Source organism: Sphaerodactylus townsendi, linkage group LG13, assembly GCF_021028975.2.
Source record: "Sphaerodactylus townsendi isolate TG3544 linkage group LG13, MPM_Stown_v2.3, whole genome shotgun sequence".
Classification (NCBI taxonomy): Eukaryota; Metazoa; Chordata; class Lepidosauria; order Squamata; family Sphaerodactylidae; genus Sphaerodactylus; species Sphaerodactylus townsendi.
The window spans coordinates 29131581-29153462 of record NC_059437.1 but is presented as its reverse complement, the minus strand read 5'-3'; the positions used below and the strand labels follow the sequence as shown (position 1 = coordinate 29153462).

The 21882-nt window shown below is 40.8% G+C and overlaps 1 protein-coding gene across 1 annotated transcript; it reads left to right on the top strand.

Annotated features, from left to right (window-relative positions):
* The first annotated feature begins 3592 nt into the window (after positions 1-3592).
* HTATSF1 (HIV-1 Tat specific factor 1) lies at positions 3593-18591 on the top strand. The gene is made up of 9 exons (XM_048513996.1): positions 3593-3829; positions 8494-8698; positions 9379-9426; positions 10783-10937; positions 11696-11859; positions 12664-12763; positions 13519-13608; positions 13960-14097; positions 15198-18591. The coding sequence occupies exons 1-9, from the start codon at positions 3668-3670 to the stop codon at positions 15480-15482; spliced, it is 1347 nt and encodes a 448-aa protein (XP_048369953.1). The 5' UTR covers positions 3593-3667; the 3' UTR covers positions 15483-18591.
* The last annotated feature ends 3291 nt before the right edge of the window (positions 18592-21882 follow it).

The window sequence follows — 21882 nt, the reverse complement described above, 5'->3', positions numbered from 1 at the left end:
AACCTTTTTGAGACCGAGTGACCAAACTGCAACCCAAAACCCACTTATGTATTGCAAAGTGCCAACACGGCAATTTAACCTGAATACTGATGTTTTAGTTTCGAAAAAATGTTTGGCTCTGAGGCGTGCGTTACTCGGGAGTAAGCTTGGTGGTAGTGGTTGGCTTTGCTTTGAAGCAACCGTACAACTCTTTGAACGGGTGAATCACGACCCTAGGAGGGTTTACTCAGAAGCAAGCCACATTGCCAGCAACCGAGCTTACTCCCAGGTAAAGGATCGCGCTTTAGGTCTTCGCATGAAAATCCGTGGGGTTTAACAGCGCTTAACAGGGTTACCTACACTGCTCCCCCAAAACTAGGTTTTAGGTTTAATGCTAATAATTGAGTCCAGCGGCACAGGCCAGCCTAGATGTGTGGGCGGGGGGCAATTTCCCCCCCCCCACATGATGAACTCTGTTTGTGCGTGCCCACAGAGAGGGCTCTGAGTGCCATCTCTGGCATCCGTGCCATAGGTTCGCCATCACTGGCCTATATCTTGCATTGCAAAATAATGCTAAATCCCACCCCCTTGCTGTTTAAACACTACTACAAATTCTAAGCCAGACACATAGATGTCAAATTGCTTTTGTGTCAATCATCTCCTTTAATACACTTCCATTTTACCAGATTTTTGCAGAAACAGTGTTCAAAATTCAATTAACTACAATGAAAAGAATAATCTAGGCAAATGAATACCTCAAAATATCATTAACTCAGATGCCTCTTATGCTATCATATTGCATGACTGTATGGAGAAACAATTGTTGGACAAATGGTACCGCAGATCTTCCGAAAGAAAATCCTTGAAGCACCAGGAGGCTCTAACCAAGCAGTGCCGATTCGAGCACAGCAAGCAAAGGTTACTGACAATCTATATTTACCACTCCAGCAATCTCATGTGACAGCTTTGCTGGTCAGCCGCTTAGTGGCCCTCTCCTTCCATGGCTTTATAAGCTCAAGATTTTCTTTCTTTTTTTTAATTATCATTCCATTATACATGACAGTAAGATAAATTTACTCTCAGGATATTGATTTCCAAAAGGCTTCCAAGCTTCATGCTAAACTCACCACGGAAGAGCTGGTTTAGCCCTGTACAGACATTTGAAGCACGTATGGATTGAATGCATCATGGGCAAATTTATGTCTGCTACATTTTTTCCCTCTGCTTCAAACTTCCATGCATGAAGGGTCTACGTGCACATATCCCAAATATGTGTGTATGTATATGTGTGCATATATTAGTATCCTCCATGTTGGTATGTAATGTGTATCACCAGAGGGATTATTCACACCAGGACTGTTTTAGATTGCAAAAGATACTTCTGGAAGTGTAATTGAAAATGGGTTCAACAGGGTACAATGTCTTCCTCATAAAAATCCAGCCATGCCTGTCTCCACTGGCAAATTCTGCAACATGTTTATTTGGATATAAGTCTTGTTCAGTAAAGGTTCTGCTAATCACTGCAATTTCCTTTTTATTCCTTTATTTTAGAATCTAGATAATTATTGTCTGGTTTCTCCACAACTGGCCACAGCATTAACAAATGAAGTTGCCTCACTTTTATTATTTATTTATTTATTATTATATTTTTAGACTGCCCTCCCCATTAGGCTCAGGGCGGTGTACATAATAATTTAATATACAAATATATTTAGTATACAAATATACTTTCTTCACAGCATATATATCTTTGACTTCAAAACATGTATGTATGTCTCACAGCACACATTTCTTTCTCCTACACATTTGTTTGAAATCCCTGTAGGACTAATAATTCACTAATGAGTAGATTACCACTTTCCCCGAGTGCTTTGTGTGGCTTGACAGGATTGCCTATATGCTGTGTAAAAAGTACAAAATGAAACAACATTCTTTATTGGAAAAGGAGAGGTTTCTGACATCCTTCAGAGCATTATCAAGAATGCTTTCTGCCATTATAAAGAATGTTTTGCGTCAGTTTAGTTGTTATTCTGGTCTAGGAAGCTGGAAGATTATATGCAGGGCTATTCATCTTCAGCTAAATCAAGATAGAACCCCTGCCAGACATATGCTGGGAGGAAAAAACAAATAAATAAGACAACTCTGATAAAGAGCAGTAGATGAATTATTTCTGCAAGAGCTGAAAACATCTGATTAGATAGCACTACAGTCGGGAAAATATTGCTTGGAGACATGGCATTGTCAAAATTATTAAAATTTAGCAAAAGCCATAAAACATGGATCGAACCCAGCATTCCTAGAAACTACCACCAGCATGCTACATGCTACAAGACATAGTGATGTTCCATTTAAATCCTCTACTTTTTGTGTTTAGAATGATAAAAAATGTCATATTTTTCTAAAGGAAAAAAGCAGGGTTGGCCAGGAATGCTAGGATCCTCATCAGCACAACTGTGGCAAGAGCACAAGTCTGAGATTGTGTCCAGGCATCTACAGATGTGCACCCACAGGATCATGAGATATAGCTCATAAACTTGAAGGTTCACCCACCACCAATACTGATATCTTTTGGGAGGTTGGAAATAGCCTTGCCAACCTTCTGGTAGGACCTGGAGAGTTCATGGAGTTTTTAAATGATCTCCAGGCTACAAAAATCAGTTCTCCCGGAGAACATGGCTACTATGGAGGATGGATTCTACGGCATTATACCCATCTGAGGTTTCCCTAAACACCTCCCTTTCCAAACCCCTCCCCCCAAAATCCAGGAATTTTCCAGTCTGGCGTTGGCAACCCTAGTGTGGAAAACAGCCCAGATCAAAACTCTAAGCATGCGCTTTCAACTAGGCGAAGTGGGCAGCCTGCAGATATTTATTGGCCCACTCAGCTAGCTATTTATTGTTTTGAAGCGGCACGTGGTCCCATCATTTGTTCCTACTTTCTCCTCCTACGTTCCGGATACACTGACTTTAGCTCTTGCATAATGATTTAAGTGTCGAGAAGTGGAAGAAAATGCCTTCCCAAATCTTTGGTTAATCACTTATGGTCAAGAAAGGATATGACGATTTGTATTTTTGAAAGACGTCACGAAGAAGACGTTTGCCGACGACAAAGATGCCCTAAACTGGGAACATTTCTGCGCATGCGAACATTGTGTCTCTTATCCAGCACCACAGGAGCCCTAAACAGGGAACGCTCCTGCGCATGCGCCCATTGTGTCTCATCCAGAACCACAGGAGCCCTAGAGACCGTTTCTGAGCATGCGCACATTGTTTCTTTCCTCTAGGAGCCCTAAACATGCGCCCGTTGTGTCTCTCATCCAACCTCTTCCAAGCATGCGCAAAGTACCTTTCCCTTTCACTAGCATTGATAGCAGCTACTATTCCCTCATAATCCAAGGGGGGTGAATAAGAAGACTAGCTTGTGCATTGAGTCCTGGCACTTATTTGTGTTTTAACGAGAACTTCCGAAAGGCATTAGACTAAAACTACAAGGGAAGCCAGTCGTCCTCAGAGAAATAGAGCAGCCTGACTTAACTGGGGTTGCGCCGGCGCCGTAGTAGTTACGGAGGGTTACACGCATGCGCCCTGGAGTAGTCTCGGAGGGGCGGGGCGGAGGGGCCTGTTGGCGGCGGTGGCGGTGGCGTTGAGGTGCTGCGGGACCGGGCTGCGGGGCTTCGGGGGAGGACATCATGAGCGCGGACGGGAACGATGACTTCTATCAGCAGTTGCGCCTCCAGGAACTGTATGGGAAAAAAGAAGCTGAAGGGGGAAGCGACCCCTTGACTTACACGGACTCGACTGACGGGACCCAGTACGAGTGGGACCGCGACAAGAAGGCCTGGTTCCCTAAGGTGAGGGGCGGGGCTTTAGCCGTGTGACGTCAGGCGATGGGCGGGGAAGAGGAGGCGTCCTTCCCTAGGGTCCATCCAGAGTGAATTTGTAGGGCATCATAATGTTGATACTAAGTATTAGAGTTTTCTGATACCATTAAATGTCGACGTAGTGTAATTATTTGCAGTTGCTTTATGTGTGGCTTTATGTATTTGTTTACGTTATTCATAGTCCACCTTTCTCACTTGGAATCAAGGCGGATGTCACAGATGAGTCAACACAATCAATACGATTCAGTAAATGATGAAATAGGATTTGGGGTTTAGAACCCAACAAAAGTCTAAAAACAGAACTGGAGAAAAGCTTGGGTGTTAACATGACACAATAAGGTCCAACCCACATCCATAGTATGGACCACAGCCCTCAGTAATTTATTTAAGTAATTTTGCGAAGCCTTTTGTATAGTGCTACCCTATTGCTTGTGTAGAAATGCTCGGTTGAATAATTCCGTTTTGTATAAAGTCAGGAAAGTGGGAGCCTTGCCGACCTCCTTGGGTTGGCCATCCCTTGAGGTGGGGGCAACAGTGCGGAAGGCACATGTACTGGAAGTCAGTTTTGCCCATTTGCAGATTGGTGTCTGCAGAAGGCCCTGCTCCGATAAAACAAAGCTATCATGTGAAGCATAGGGGGAGAGATGGTTTTGCAGATATGAGGACCTGGGTTACTATGGGTTGCTTTTTTAGGCTTTTGCCCAACAAGAATGAGGCATTTGAGCTGTATTAAAATTCAGTTGTGCCTGGTTTGGGGCAGGGGCGGGGGCAGGAGCGGGTGGGATGAGGATAGGGTAGGCCGTGACAAATTTTCTGCTAACCATTTCAAACATTTGCAAACCAATCTTATTGTTGTGTCTCCAAGTTCTTGTACTTCAATGGCAGTATTTTCTAGTTACTGTTCCTTCAAAAGCTAATCCTAAACTCTTATAATTTTGCTAAATTTGATAAAAGTATTGTTGGATGTAAAATGGCTCTTTTTGGCACAACCAAAAGCTAACAGCTCATCCAACATTCTCAGTTTTATTCAGCTTAATTGGCTGTTTGAGACTATATATTAATCAACTGATTAAGAAATGAATTCATTTAACATCACTGAATTCTATAAAGTGAACTTATAAACAAGCAGTATCAAGAACTTCATCGATATGTGTTTTTACATCATGGAACAAAATATTCTGATAGGAGATTATAAAAAGCCTTTGTGCTTCTACTGAGAATCCCAAAAAGTGACTACAGTCAAAATACTGCTCAATATACCAAGCTCCACAATGAATTTTCTACATGCCAGGGTGACCTAGTCTGTGGAATTTATTGGGTCCTGGATTAGCAAGTGCATTAAAGTTTGCAGAAGTGACTCACGAACCGCTCTTTCCAACCTTGAAATATATATTTGTGAAATCTACTAAAAACTACTTTCTGCTGAGTCAGACCAATTGTTCACGTTCCCCAGTATTATCAGTGATATCTGGCAATGGCTGTCCAAGGTCTGGAGCAAATACCTATCTCAAGCCTTTTACCTAAGAGCCTTTTAAATGGCAGATTCCATTCTAATAATGCAGGGTAATGCAGGGGGGCTGAATGCAGGGGACAGATAATGGTAGATTTGGTAGAAAGGATAGAAGGAAACAGGAAAGGGTGAGAAGCTATGGCGGCTTTCAGGGAAGGGAAAGAGAAGATAGTGGAGGAGGGAGATGCCCCTGCAAGTCCTTGGGTGTTTTCACTTATAATACTAGCGGGCCCGGCCACGCGTTGATGTGGCAGTTGTCCTTCTCATCACAGTCCGCAACCCACACAGATGTCCATGCAGGTCCAATGATCCCCAGCATAGCCTTTTGGGAGCAGCAGTGGCATAGTGGCTAAGAGCAGGTGCACTGTGATCTGGAAGAACCGGGTGATTCCCAGATCTGCAGCTTGAGTTGTGGAGGCTTATCTGGGGAATTCAGATTAGCCTGTGTACTCCCACACACACCAGCTGTGTGACCTTGGGATAGTCACAGATTTCCGAAGCGCTCTCAGCCCCACCCACCTCACAGGGTGTTTGTTGTGAGGGGTGAAGGGCAAGGAGGTTGTAAGCCCCTTTGAGTCTCCTACAGGAGAGAAAGGGGGATATAAATCCAAACTACTCATCTTCCTCTTCTTCTTTTGGGGTGGTCAATTCACATTATTATATGGTCCTGTCTTGGTTTTTAGTATAAGGTAACCCTTTCCATTCCACAACGGAACTGTCCAGAGTGCAAATCCCGCTGTCCATGAGGCTGGTTGACACGCACAGTCCTGGCTTGGGTAAGGCAGAACTGGGGCAAGGAGGCTATCCCAGTCAGGCAGCAGAGGCAGGGTGGTGAGGCGCTCAGAGTGAGGCCAGCTCCTTGGGCTTTTAAAGGGCCACATGCAAAAGAAGCAGAGGCAATAGTGTTGGTTCGCCCCCACCCCGTGGATTTTCTTAAAAGAAAAAGGCAAACTCCAGCTTGCTTTTAGTAAAAGAGAGCTGTGGCGAATATGGGTGAGGAAGTGGGTAAGTGGTGGTTGGATGTGAGGGAGGGCAGAGTGAGGTGTGTGAGGATGAAGTGGATGTGTATGAGAGTATGTGTGTTGTGTGGTAGTATTGGGTGAGGCACAGAGAGTGAAAGTTACCTGCATATGTGTGTGGGGGGGAACTCCACCTGATATCTCACACGGCAAAGTGTGTATGTGTTTCACTTCCACTCGTATTACCTACCAGTATTACCTATTTACTGTTTTCACTGCTCATCTCTGGCCATCTGCGCGAACATTCTAAGCCAGTGATGGCAAACCTTTTTGAGACCGAGTGCCCTAATTGCAACCCAAAACCCACTTATTTATCGCAAAGTGCCAATACAGCAATTTAACCTGAATACTGAGGTTTTAGTTTAGAAAAAACAGTGGGCTCCGAGGCGTGCGTTACTCAGGAGTAGGCTTGGTGGTAGTCGGTGGCTTTGCTTTGAAACAACCGTGCAACTCTTCCAATGGGTGAATCACGACCCTAGGAGGGTTTTCTCAGAAGCAAGCCCCATTGCCAGCAACCGAGCTTACTCCCAGGTAGAGGATCGCGCTTTAGTTCTTCACATGAAAATCAGTGGGATTTAACAGCGTTTAACAGGGTTACCTCCACTGCTTCCCCAAAACTGGGTCTTAGGTTTAATGCTAATAATCGAGCCCAGCAGCCCAGGCCAGCCTAGATGTGTGTGTGTGGGGGGGGGGACCCTGTTTGCGTGTGCCCACAGAGTCCCACCTCTGGCACCAGTGCCAGAGGTTCGCCACCACTGTTCTAAGACGTCATACCAAGCCCTCAGGCCACAGACAGACATGCTGCACGAACATTCTAAGGGCGACAGTTAAACACAGCCAGCTTCATGGCCTGGTGCGCCAGGAAAAAGATGTTTTACCTGGCTCAGGTATGGACTTTTGGCAGTTTGAAGGTCTGATTACTGGGGTATTTCAAAGTGTTTCACCTAACTATTTCAGTGATAAGTAAAGTAGGTTATTTTTAAAATCTGGTATATATGTAGGAGGGCTTGCAGGATGGGGTTTACTTATGACAAGATTCTGAATCTTGTCATAGGTAAGATTTATACAGAACCTTTTGGAGATCTTAGTTTTGATATTACATTAGTTCCCGTAGGTCAGATTGCCTTCTGGCAAGTCAGACCATTGATCTATCTTGTCGAATGTTTTCAGTTCCTTTTGGATGTCAACAACAGAACTCCTTTGTTCTGCTATTAATGACAAACAACAGATCTCTGTGATCAACCTCCTTAAAAAAATCTCTTCATGTTTTGTTGTAAACTTACTTTGTCTATAAATGTTGCAGTCATAATTTGCTCCAGTATTCTTTCTTTGCCTATCAGTTGTAGTGCTGTTCTAGAATTTTACTGATCCAGCACTTCATGATTTGAGAGTAATTAGTTCAGAGACAGTGTGGTGCCGTTGAGTCACATTAGGATTGGAAAGACCTGGGTTCAAATCCTCATTTAGTCCTAAAGCTCAATGGGTTGTCATTCTTTTTGTCTAACCTACCTCACAGGAATATAGGAGGGTAAAATATGGTAATTGATGGATGCTGCTCTGAGCTCCTTGGAAAAAGGCAGGAACAAGAATTGAACAGTTTTCTTTCAGAGTTGTTTTGGGTTTAGACCAGAAGTCTTCAGACCCTCGGATGGGCCCCTGATTCCCTGATAGACCTACTTTGTTTTGCCTTTTGGAAAGACCTGCTGCTAGTGCATGTGCTTAGAAAGTGTGCAGAGTTTTCTGTCTCACTTTAGATAATGTCTTGAGAGGATCAGCAGGGCTTGGTCACTATAGAGAATTTCTCCATAGCTCTGCCCTTTAACTTGTTCTTCAGTTTGGAACCCTTTCCTGGCTCTCAGTTTGTGTTTCCTACTCCTGACCTCTGTCTGCTGCCTCTAGTTGTAGTCTTGACACTGGTGGGTTCAAAATATGGCTCTTCTTCTTGCTTGTTGCGTGGTTGCGTTTTGACATGTATTTGTGCCCCAGCGGGTTCTGAGCTTGGAAATATTGAAGACCGCTAGCTTAGGCAAACATTAGAAATGGTAGTTCAGACTGACTCGTGTGATTTAAGCTTATAGACTAATATTTTGTGAATTCTCTTGCAGGTGACGGAAGACTTCCTGGCCACATATCATGCTAACTATGGCTTTGCGACTGACAGTTCCGATAATTCATCTGCATCTGTTACCAAGAGTGGAATTAAACCACCTGTGGATTCAAAGATGGCTGGAGTAAAAAAACCAGTAGAGCACAAAGTGTCACAACAAACAGAACCTAAACAGAAAGGAGAGAAAAGAAAACCAGAAGCAGGCAAGGGGCTCCAATGTGCATGGCTTAGAAGTAGTCAAGAGGAATGTATATTTCTATTGAGCTAGCTATTATCAGCTTCAGTGACAGTGGCAAGTGAGCATTTATACTGAATATTGTTGAAACCATTAGAAAATAATTTACTTTATCAGGTTCTAAAAGTCCAATGTGAAAAGATTAGTTACAGTGTTGATGATACGTGAACTCAATTTAAGCTTGATAAATGTGAATTTTAATATGATTGGTTGTTCTGTTTTATTAAAAATGCAAAGGTAGTCCCCTGTGCAAGCACCTGGTCATTAGGGACTCATGGGGTGATGTAACATTGCCAGAGGTATACGGCCTATAGGGACATGGTGACGAGCGCCCCCCCCCCCACATGACCAAAAGGTGGGCACCCCAGCTGCACGCCACCAAGCCCTGCCCCCGGCCTCTGTGCAGGCCAGCTTTTGGTCTCCCCAAGCCCTGCTGGCCTGCACGGAGGTCAGCGGGAGTGGGGCTCAGCGCTCCCAAGTCATGCCCCCAAGCCCCAGGGGGCAAGGGGGCCCCCCAGAGAAGGTGCCATTCCCCCTGCCTCTGCACATTGCAACGTGAATTAGGCAGACTGTATTTATGGGTAGTTTGCCTTTGCCTTCGCCAGTTGTACTAGAATGCAACTAATTTATTCTTGATTTTCCCTTTAGGATGGTTTCATGTTGAAGAACAGAAAAATACAAATGTATATGTAACAGGTATGTAGCAACTTGGCAATATTTTCAGATTGTCTAATATGTGTTAGAAAGTTTGTGAATAAGAATGTCACGCTGTTTGACATTTGGTAATATGCTTGCATTCAGCTATGCTTTGGATGTGCTCTCTTTGCTTCTAATAATGTAAAATCCCTACATTAAGCCAATTCTTTTGAGCCGTTATAAAGAGGACACTGTTTATGTATCTTGAGTTTTTAACAGACTGTTTGTCTGGAACTGAGAGAAAGAGTAAAGGGAAGTGACTGGGGAAGAAAGCTGAGCACAGAAACAACACAATACTTTCAAGCAAGGGTGTCCAGTTTTGGGGCCCCAGATGTTCATGGACTATGACTGGAATCTATGAACAGGTGGGAATCGTAATCCGTGAATATCTGGGGCGCCAGAGTTGGACACCCCTGCTTGAAAGAATCTACACGATTGCATGACCTTGTGCAGCAGTGAGTGAAATTTCAAGGGTCGTGTGTGTGTGTGTGTGTGTGTGTGTGTTGGTGCTCTCTCTACCCTCCTCCACTTGGTCTTTCTGTTGGCTGAAATTGAGAACATCAGTGATTACTGCTGAGCTTTAGAAGTAGGACCAGAAATAGCCAGAAATTTTTCTCAGTCTGTCTCCTCTCTGCTCCATTTTTTCCCACTTTCAAATTGCGCAAGAAACTTTTTGCGTGTGTGTCACAAGAACAGGAGAACATTTTTAAATTGGCAGCTGCCTTCTTTCCTCAGCGGAGCTTCTGCTTCCTTCCCGATCCTGATGTACCAGAGCACAGCTGGGATGGTCTTAAATTGAGTAACTTCCCACTGGCTCATTTTATAGGGCTTTCTTGCTGTGGGTTAGAGTTGCATTTCTGCAGCCCTAGAAAAGCCAAGCTGAATTGAGTATCCTCTGTCTTTGGCCTAACTGAATCACACAAGCAACAGGTGCCTGCTGTCATTTATAACTCCCTGCAGTGAGCAGCTTCTGCATTACGGCTGGCATACATTCTCAAAAACCCAGAGTCGGGGCTTGTGCCAGCGGTTGAAGATTTTGCTGTTTGAGGCATGAGTTTCAAATGATAGTTATTATAGTGCATGGAGAATTCTCCACTGTTGTCATAATGCACCTTCCCGCTACAAGATGACCATATTTGATTGTCTCCTCCTGTGACAAAAGAACCAGTATTTTGGTAGGATCCGCTTTCACTTTGAGCCCAAAAGCGATAATAAAAAAAGTCAGAAAGTATAGATCTATAAAAATGTTAGGATTCTGTGTGACAAATCTGAATCTAGTTCTGTGAAAATTGATGATGGTTGGACAGCTAATGTTAATGTGCATACTGTTTTCGTCTGCTTTGCTTTACTGTACAGGTTTACCACCAGACATTACAATTGAAGAGTTTGTTCAAGTGATGTCAAAATGTGGGATTGTTATGCGTGATCCTCAGACAGATGAACCCAAAATTAAGCTTTACAAGGACAAAGAGGGAAATCTGAAAGGAGATGGGCTCTGTTGTTATCTAAAGGTCAGTTATATGTTTAGTCACCATTTCATGGTGATAGTTAAGATACTGGTGGATGTAAATCTTCTGTGTCCCCCCACCTGCTTTTAATAATTGCTTAAGTTTGCGTAGTATGAATATTAAGGTAGCTTTTTATGACACAGGTATTTTTTTCTGCCATTGATTTAACTTACTGAGCTCAATGTTAAAAGGGGCTTAGTACTTCTCTGTTGCATGAATTCAGCTTGAAAGAGCATTCTGTGGGTAAACAAGCTCATCTGAAACAGCTTGAGTGTGGCAAGTTATGAAAAGATTTTTCTCTAAAATATATGAAATGTAGTTTCTGTACACTGTTTGCTTTGTCAAGGCACCAGCTGGGAGTACTCCTCATCCAATCTGATGGGATAGTTCATTCTTTGGTCGGATTTTGCTTGCATAGTCATGTAATATATCTCTTCTATCTCTTCTATTGTTTCACCTTCTGACATCATTTGGTAATATCCATTGTCTCTCTCCCCACATTTTTCCTTGAACCCTTGTGTGTATATGAACCTATTTTTCAAGCGAGAATAATGCTTCATGTATCTACTGAAATGAGTTGTAAGCGTCAAAAAAACCTTTTGATTTGATTGGGTTGCATCAAATTAAGACGGCTACCCTATTGGCATTTGTTAAAAATGTTACCTCTTCACAACTTAGTCTTTAGGGTAAAAATCATGTAAGCTTCATTTCATTTAATTGGAAATAGCAGTCCTGATCTCTGAATTTTCTTTCATTAATAGAGAGAGTCTGTGGAACTTGCACTGAAACTTCTGGATGAAAATGAGATTAGAGGCTACAAATTGCATGTGGAAATGGCACAGTTTCAGCTCAAGGGAGAATATGATGCCAGCAAAAAGAAGAAGAAATGCAAAGACTACAAGAAGAAGCTGTCTCAACAACAAAAGTAGGTGACTGTTTCTATAAATAACAGGCTAGAAAACTTGAAGTCTAGAAAGAGATTTCTTGTGGAAAATAGATCTGAACTGGCCAGTGTCCTTTTGCGGCTTCACATTTTTTGTCAAAAATTTGAATTGTGTTGAACACACAATCCAGGCTGTGTTTAGGTGGTTGGTATTTGTTGATCTTGCTTGTATCTTGCTTTGATCTCAAAATCCAATGCAATTTTTGCCTGGTTTCGGACTTGTCCGTATGTTAACAGATATTTTGTATAGATTTACAAATAATATACGCCGCTGTCATATACTAAATTGAACCATTGGTTCATGGTATAAACAGTATAAACAGGCAGCACTTTATTTTATTTATTTACATTTTACCACATCTCTTCTGCCAGAAGCTTGGGGCAGTGTTCAGCAGTCTCCCATCCTACATGATACCTTCAACAATCTTGTGAAGTGGGTTAGGAAATGAGAGCCTATGATTTGTCCAAGATCATCCAGAAAGCTGTATGGGGCATTGGGATTTGAACTTCACTCCCACAGTCCAGCACTTTCACCAATGTCTCAGCCAGAAAAAGCCCAACTCAGCCCACCAGCTGCTGACTGAGACCTTTTAACTTACAAATGCCAGGAATTGAATATCAGCCCTTTTTTAAAAAAAAGAATATGTTCTGAGTTATTGCTCCTCTTCCCCTTTCAGATTCATGCTGTTGGGAGTCTACCTTTGTTGGAAAAATAACAGTGCTGAAACTGTATTTTAAAGAAACATTGAACTGCCACAATCTCTTACTATTGTGTTGTTTCATTAGACAGCTGGATTGGAGGCCTGAGAAGAAAGAGGGTGAGGCTAGAATGCGGCATGAGCGTGTTATCATTATCAGAAACATGTTCCATCCGAAAGATTTTGAGGTAGGAACTTGCATCCTCTGCCTCCTAGTTTTAATATAAGTTATAAGGACCACGTAAAATCTTGCTAACAAGAAGCTTTGGTGGAACGACTGCCTTTTTGTATTGGACTATGGATAGGCAGTCCCTGCCTGGGAAAAAAATATTGTTCCCTCTAAACTTTGGATTGTTTCAGACAATATGCAGCCCTGCATGTGGGGGGAAGGAAGTCTCCATTGACATGGGCAGGCACTCCATAGGCTGTCTCTTCTTTTATCCACCCAATAGGGCAAAATGTTAAAGCAGAATCTAGCATGAATTTAAAGCATGCATTGAAATTTATTTTAGGATATCAGCAATTATTATTCCTTGTCCCCAAACTGACATTTGTAACTTGATTTTCAGTTCCCAACTTTTGATCTTAATATCAAAAAGAATTCTCCCCTGTCCCCCAGTCTATTTATGCTTTATCTCTGTCCTGCACTTTTCAAGTTTTTTTCTTAATGGTGTAAGTAAGATGCTACTCGTGCTTGGATCCCAGTAACCTAAACCAAATGTTTACTACCTTCAAGGGATGAACTTGGTGTCTCTATATGGATTCAAATGTGAATAGACCTTGATATGTAATTTAGTCAAGAATGTTTTAACGTTTCAGTTGCTTTCAGACTAGTACCATTTCAGACTAGTACAGATTTAACTATGCATGTTAAAATTTTGGTTTCTGAACCAGAACCAGTGTTTTAAAGCCTCTGCTTACCCATGTGTACCTCTGTTTTCAGGAGGATCCATTAGTTTTGAATGAGATTAGAGAAGACCTTCGGACAGAATGTGAAAAGTTTGGACAAGTAAAGAAAGTCATTCTATTTGATGTAAGTATATTTATTTATTTTATTTATTTATTGTTTCGATTTATAAACTGTTACCACAGTCTGTGTACCCCAAACGCTTTTGCATTGTATTTTACATAAATGCTTTGTATAAAATATATTTGTCAAGAAATGTCATTTTACATTCCTCAGAGTTGCCATATACATTCAAAGAATTGAGAGTTACAACCTAAACTAAAGTGCTCTTGTGGCCTCCCTCCCTCCCAGACAGCTGACAGTGGGTCATGTGTATCTCTGTAGGGTACTGCTTTCTCCTCAAGAAATAAATTCTTTTTGTAGTTTGCAAGCCTGTTATGGATTTGATAATTTTTGTCTTTTTTTTCATTTTTATAGAGGCACCCAGATGGTGTTGCATCTGTGGCCTTTAAAGAGATGGAAGAGGCTGATGGGTGTAAGCAGGCACTCCATGGGCGATGGTTTGGTGGACGTCAGCTGTGTGTTGAAACATGGGATGGAGTAACAGATTACCAGGTAAGTGTGACTGATTTTTAAAAGCTGTAGATTTATGCAGTGAATGAAACGGAGCTTAGTTTTAGAAGTTTTATAATAGCTTAGAAAATATCACGTCCCTTTTAACCAGATGGCTTGAAACAGAAGCTGTGGCTCCCAAGTGTTGAAAATTATGAGAGAAACTTGCAAAGTGTTTCATTGACACTTAGCTGGCACTTATTATCATATGTTTCAAAAGGATCCATTACTTTGAAGTTTGTATTACAATAATGAAAACTAGATTGATGAATGCCTTGCTGTGTAGTGAAAATGAGCAGGGCCTTTTCTGTGGCAGTTCTTTTCAGTGAGCTACCTTAAGAAATGATCAGAGCATTCTCTTGACCCTTTTAGTAAAAAAAACAAAACACCAAAGGACATTTTCTTACATTTTGGGGGGGGATAAAATTCTATTGAGAGGATTTGTTTTCCTGATGTGATAATTCCAGATGGAAACTATGTAACCGCAAAATGTGTCCAATGGAGCATTAGAGATTAAACAGAATTTAGCCCAGCATAAACATTCATGAGTCAGAACTCCCATCATCAGGAGCATGTCTTGCATCTGATAAAATGACCAAAAGTTGATGCTGGAATAAATTTTGTTCTCTAAAGTGCCACTGGACTTCTGTGTTAGTTTACTGGTCAGACGTTGTTTTGAATTGTGATTAATTTTTCTTTTATTGGAATATATTGTCACCTAGATTAGTAGCTGCCTTGGTAGAATATAATATTTACAATAAAATAAATCCCATCTTGCATGAAGACTATCTTACATGATACTTGTGTATTAAATATTTGTTTTTTAATGAAGGATGCCGAAACCTATCTTATTTTGAGTAGCTGCTACAGTTTGAAACAAGAACTCACTCTCTTTTATACCAGTTGTGCTTTGTAGCAATACACATTGTAAGCATTTAGTGCAGCTGATATAGAACAGAGGATAGTTTCTTCGCATTTCTCCAAAATAAAGGTAAATCACTAGACTAGCTTTTGGGGAGATCTCCAAAGCACTGGTTATTAAACTGACAAGTGACAAGCCATGCTTTCATTGCTATTAATGTTGTCACTTTGCGCACACACAGGTTGAAGAGACTGTACGAGAAAGGGAAGAGAGACTGAAGGGGTGGGATACATTTTTAGGTGAACCTAATTCAGCAACACCGAAAACTGTGCCTGATGCAGATGCTTCAGAAACGGGCATCAAAACGCCTGAAGGAGTTCAGCAGTCTAAAGATAATAGTGCCCCGGAAGGAGGGCTGAAGAATGAAAGAACCAAGGAAGAAGATAATGGAGAAGAAGCTGATGAAGATGTCACAGCCTCCACAGACAGCAGCGTTGCCGGCAGTGATGAGGAAGCAGAGACATAGCAGTATGGACTATTTGTAAAAGCATGTCTTTAGGGTAATCTTTAGACCTCTCTTATCCTGTGCTTCAGAGCAACTTCAGGCAGCATTCAAGTTAATACGTATATTACCTTATTAGGATGTCATCATTGTGTGCTTTTGAAGTATTTCATTAAAAGTATTTAATGACAATCTTACAAAAAAACCCCAGTGTGGCTGCTGTTCAAGCTGTGTGCTTTCTAAGATGCTACAAGTTCTGCTGAACTGACCAGTCACCTTATGTTGTACCTTTGCTTGTCAGTGTTCGAAGTCCATCATTGTGAGTAAGAACAAATCTGCAGTTCTCATTAATTATCCCAAGACCTTTAGAAATAGGTATGAGGTATGAATGCATTTCAGTGCTTGCTTTAATTCCTCACCCCACCCTTCGCTTCCAAACTTGGTAAACTTCCTGAATGGTATGAATCCTTTACCAATCTTTGGGTCAACCGGTACATGCTTAAAACCACTGGTTTTCCTGATATAGTCACTTAAGAAATAACAAGGTTAACATTGAAGTGTGGGGGGTGGGGGGGGGAAAGAAAATTGTATTGCAATTAATGATCCATGAGACTGGAGGCCTGTTGATCTTTGTATAAAGATTATTGTTCAAGTCCTGTTAATTTTCTCAGCTGTGAGTTTAGTCTGAGGGGAGGCTACAATGACAAATGGAAATATATGTATATAAGATTAATCTTTTTTTAAAAAAACTTTGATGAATTCATATTGGAAATATGCAGAGAGCTTTGTGTGTTGGAAGCATGATTTTTTTTTGTATTTCTGTGTTCAAACATAGCAAGCTTTCCAACACTTGACAACGTATGATGCCTGTTCTTTTTATATATGGACTGACTACAGGAGACTTACAGTGCAACCGATGTTGGGGGGAGCTCTGCGGTGGCTGGGGATGGTGTGGGGCAGGCAGCACTGCGCCTCCTCCAGTGGAGCTCCAGGCAGCGCAGCAAACAGTGAAGAAACCTCCCCACCCCCCGCTATCACCTGGAAAACTCAATTGAAAAAAGTGATTTGCACCACATATTTGTGGCATAATTTACAGGGCTATGCCAGGGGCATTCCTGGGCCAAAAGCCTGATGGAAACTGACTATTGTTGGCTCCACCCCCAGGAATGCCCCTAGCCCACCCCCACCTTCATTGGCGTCTTCCTTTACACTGATGCACATCTAGGGATGGAAGCCTCTTCCTGGTCGAAGGCTGCCATGTTTGCCTTCCCTGCTGGCGAAGGTGCCACTTATGCCTGTGGAGTGGTCATATGTGTCAGCAGAGGCCCACACTACTCCCACAGCCCATCCCCCCCATCTGGATTGAACTGCTACAATTTGGAAGAATTCCTAACACGGTTGCACACATTTCTAAATTTAGGGACATGTACTATTTTCTAGATTTTAGCCTTCCAGTCAAAACAAGTTTATGTAGTCCAAGAATTTCAAAACGTCGTGTCTGAGACTATTGTCCAAAGCCCTTCCTTAGATGTCTCAAATAGACTATGTCAGTCTCTGCCTCTTTATTTTAGAAAGTATCTATCCACAGGAAGACACTAGGTATGCAGTCTGGGTGAAAAACAGGTCACTTTCATTTTTTAACAATGAATTAAATATTTTCACATTGATCTGTTTATATTTGAAATTCATAATTATGTTAATAAGATTTTTTTTAAAAAAATAATTTGCCTCAATTTGAACTGCTTGCTTTTGGGAACTTGTGGCTGTATACATGAAAATTGGGAATTTGAGTATAAACTGATCAATATAAAACTGGGTATTGTTTCATAATATTTTGTGTTCATCCGAATGACCAAATGGCACACGTGTCCCATGAAGATATAGCAGTAAATGAGACGAATATTGAATGTAAAAGTCTTTACAGGAGTTTTTCAGATTATTTTGCATCCTTGGACCTGTAGATGAGTTGGCAGCAGATGAGAATTTAAGGTGAAATATTTTTGTGCAAGTTATAGCTGTGCTAGATTTTATTAACTTTAATAGTGTGACAGTTCATTTTAAATAAAATATTTCTGGAACTTAAACAGTTGTCCCATTTTGGAAAAAAATAATTCTTCTAATCATTAGTTGCATTTTTTTTCATGCCCTTTGTAGGACAAATTATTTTAATAAAATATTTCAGCTTTGGCCTACTAGTTTAGATAAAAGGCTATCAAAAGTGTGGTGATTTCGATTTTAGAATCAAATGTTCTGCTTTATGCTAATGATTTTTGAAAACTGCTGAAGGAAAGAAGCTACATGTTCATTTCTACCCCAGATGTTCAGTTGTTCCATGTTAAAAGTAAAAAAAAAAGTCAGTTTAGGTTTCTGTATCTTGAGCATTTTAGTTCTTTTAATCAGGAAAGCTACAGGCCTTTTAATCATTCGTGTGGGGGGTAATTTTGAATGGCAATTTCACTGTTACCAGAAATACTGTTTAGGAAAGGATGAATGTGTTAATGGTATTAAATTCTTTTGTTTCTTTGTTTGGTCAAAATTACTCCAATCTGTTTATTGGTTAGTAAAACAAAACATAACTTCTTATAAAGCAAGTTCTTTTAGAAAGGGAACAAAGTCAATGGGCTTTGTCCCCGGGCCCAACTGTTCATTGTCATCCTCACATCCTCCCTGACAGGGACTTTTAATCAGATGTGTTTGATATGTTCTGTGCTCTGTAGTCCATTTTCAGCTGCACAGGAGCCCAAAGCAGATCAGGACCATGGGGCGCGTTTCTCTTGACCGGAAATGTTTTCACATAGTCTCTGTTTGCCCTAGAGGAGAAACAAGTGTACTGCCTCAAGGGGGCAAATGGTGGGTTTCAGAACCATTTCATGCTGAGGAAATGGCCTTTCTTCATGAACTATGGTTTCCATCCAGATGGGAATTGCCTTCTGAAGATTGAACTCCTAGGGCATGTCTGATCAAAAGTCCTCACAATAGACCTGGGAAGGACACAAAGAAAACATAGTTAAGCCCCGGGACTAACAAAAATAGGATGAATTCTTTATAGACCTGAAGAAGAGGATTGTTAAGGAAGAGATTGGTGCTGAGATAGAAATTAACAAGCATTCTAATAAATACTTTGCATCCCTGATCTTTTGTTTTTGGGTAATTTGTTTTCTCATTATATATGGATATAAATGTTTGATTTCTCTTGAAGTACCCCAGTGTAAATGGTTTATTTGCCATTTTGTATTGGCTTGTAGTTTCTATTTGCAGAGAGACTGTTCCACAGAAAAATGATAATAGATTGTATATTCCTCTGCCACAGAACAAAGCATACTGGACCTTTGTTGTAGAATGTTCCGCCTGAGTCCTACCGCGTACCTAGCCCCCATCCGTTTGAAAGTAAAAATACATTTTGGCATACATTCTCTTGTATCAAAGTACCTTGTTCAATAATGCACAAAATAATGGTTTTGACAGTGTATATGAATGAATATTTCTCATATAATGTGGAAACATACAACTCTTCTTAAATTTTTTTAAAAATAATTAAGACAACTGTAAACATGGTAGTCCAACCAGCCTACACAGAAAATAAATCAGAAAATAGTTTCAACCTTTATCCCCACATAAAACTACCATAAACCCATACAGTGACATTTAAAAGAACAAGTAAACATCAGAATCAAAGAATAAGGAATAAACAGCAAATAAAAACAGACTTGACTTCCCATCTCGGTTCCACCTTGTGCATAATATTACTCTAAAAGTACCTTTTGCTTTTAAAAGAGCTATTCTTAATCTGCCCCTCCCCCCCAATCTTTATGAAAATTAGCCCCATCACTATTTAGTAACTTATACAGAACCAGATTTAGGCATCATAGCAACATATATGTTAACAATTTTTATCTGGATTTTTTTCCTTTTCTCCTTTCTAACAGTTACAGGCCCCTATAATGTAACAGCCATTTGTTATATTTTCCTGAACATTACAAATTGCTCCAAATCTATTCTAATTCATTTTGCAGAGCCTTAAATTTATAATTTTTGTTAGTATCTACTCTAAAGTTAAAATAGTAAAAAAGAGACGTGAGTATTGTCTTCAGGTTGACTGCAGATATTTTTTGTTCTTATTGAAGAACTTTCTTGCAGTCTGAACATTGTGATTTTCTAGTAAATTCAATTAAATGTGAAGCTGAGACCATCTAGCAGTAGCCATCTGAAAGGAATTCCTTTATTTTTCAAGGAATCTAAGAAGTTTGTATTCATTTTGCTTCATTAAAGTCTCTCAGCTCCCTCATAATCAAAATCTGGCCTTGATATTGCATTTTTTTTTTTACTATAGTGCTTAGATTTTTTTTCTTTTAAAGATCTTGTCAGATATATCACACAGCCCTTGGGCAATTTTTTTTCTTAGCCACTGATCTTACTTGGTATATTTTATCCACCATAGCTTCAGTTTCTCCTATCTTGCCAGTTCTGGAATAAAATCCTCAACCTTCTCTGGCATGGCCCTGATTCTTAATGCACATTCTTTTTGCTTTAACTTCAACCAGAGTGATTTCTCTTGGTGGTGGATTTCTCTCTGGTGTACTTCATTTTTAGTCTCTTAAGGCCTTCATGTCATCTGTCACTTTTTAAAGGTCAAAGGTTAATCCTTCTACATCTTTACTTATTTCTTTAAATTCCCTAATCGTGTCAATATGATCCATTTTTGCTTTACCTCCATCAAATCTCTCTGCATGGAACTTAACAGCTCCACCTTCTTAATTGGATCTATCAGATGTTGCTCTATTCTGCGGTTTACCAGTCATTTTGTCTTATTTATATAGTTCTGTTTTAAAACTGTTACTACAGTTCTGTAATTTATTATTCCCCACAATTCTGTACTTTATTATTCCACCACGAGATGTCCCTCTCGCTCTTCTTATTGCAGTCAACTTTATTCTGTTCCTCTTCTGCTGCCTCCCTCTCCCTCTCTGTCCTTCAACAAATAGCAGTTTCCATTCACCAAAAAAGCCTTCTTTACAAGATAAGATTTATATCAATTGGTGCCTTTTCAGACTTATACAGCTTTCCAGATTGCAATTCTGTAAGTAGTCCTTTATTTCAGTTTCAAAATGGCAATTGTTTAATGATATTATGCAGTTCATTTGACCCACTTGGAAACTGAAAGTTGCTTTTAGCAGTATCAAAGTCCTTGCTGACTGAGACACCATGTTTCTGACTAAATGTTTGTTCAGTTTTCATTTAGTTTCTTCACTGAAGTTCTGTGTTGCCAGAACTCCAGCAGTAAATCTGCCTCACTTCTCATCTTGCTGCCACTTTGATGATGTTAATCAGGATGCTTCAGTGAATGAAGGAACCATGTATACTGGCATTCTCCCATCCTTCAGACTCACCTAAATGAAGCTAAATGCAGGCCTCTACAGCTCTGTTGATCAACGGAGCTGCATTTTCTTCTTAGAGTAGCAGTCTACGCGGAAAAAACCCCCAAGTCAGCCTATCTCTCCTCTTGGGAGAGGTGCTGCTATGGCGATCATGTGGCTGGAAGCCCCAGAAGCATACAACTTTCTCACCCCCTACACCTCAACTGACTGAACTATAACCTTTCTGTGGAACAGAGAATAGCAATAGGCTGTGGAGTGTGGGTTGACGTTGAAGTAAATTCCTGCATAAAGTTTATGAGGAACAGGTCAGCCCCAGAATTCAAACATAACTACCTTGTTATGGTTGTAATGTTATTCTTGAATTACAGTGGCTCTATCTTTTCTTTGTGTGGTCATCTCATAGAGCCATGGGCATAGCCTAATCTAAACTATTTCCAGACATGAATGTTGTCTTAATTCTTTGCTGGACAAATTCTCTTCTTGGAACCATGGCAGAAGAAACATGAACCATGAGGGTTATCCTCTTCTATGGAGGCTATTGGAGAAGGTAAGGGGACTTCTGAGGAAGGCAGAAGTTGGACCAGACCTTGTGATGTGGAGTTAAGAAATTTGCGTACAGCTGCGAGGTTTCAAGCTATGCAGTCCCCAGAAACTGCAAGTCTAATATAAAAGAAACAGACAGTGATGATGCAACTGAGACGAGCCAGACACTCCAGGAAAAGAAGCCATAGTCAGCTGTATGAAGGTTGTATAGTGACTTCTAGGCTTACAGATGACTACCTTTATCATAGAAAACTTGCACAGCGCAATTCTGCAGAGGAGAGTTGCATTTTAGCCCTGGTCTTGCACACCTGAAGAGACTGGGAACTGGTTTTAAATATAGATGGTAGTTGCTTCGTATGTGTGTTCACTGTTGCCAAAAGCTGTCATCTTTTTTTTTTAAAAGCCATCCTCATTCCTGAAACCTCCAAACCTGGTTGACTTGTCAGAGTGCATTTTATACATTCCTGGTAGCAGGGCTAAAGGCTACGCCTAGTACGATCACAGCT

Bases quoted from the DNA above. Each gene is read 5' to 3' on its own strand.
- HTATSF1 (XM_048513996.1), top strand. From the start codon at position 3,668: ATGAGCGCGGACGGGAACGATGACTTCTATCAGCAGTTGCGCCTCCAG. The intron at 12,764-13,518 runs GTAGGAACTTGC...CTCTGTTTTCAG, and splicing joins TCCATCCGAAAGATTTTGAG to GAGGATCCATTAGTTTTGAA. The intron at 14,098-15,197 runs GTAAGTGTGACT...GCGCACACACAG, and splicing joins ATGGAGTAACAGATTACCAG to GTTGAAGAGACTGTACGAGA.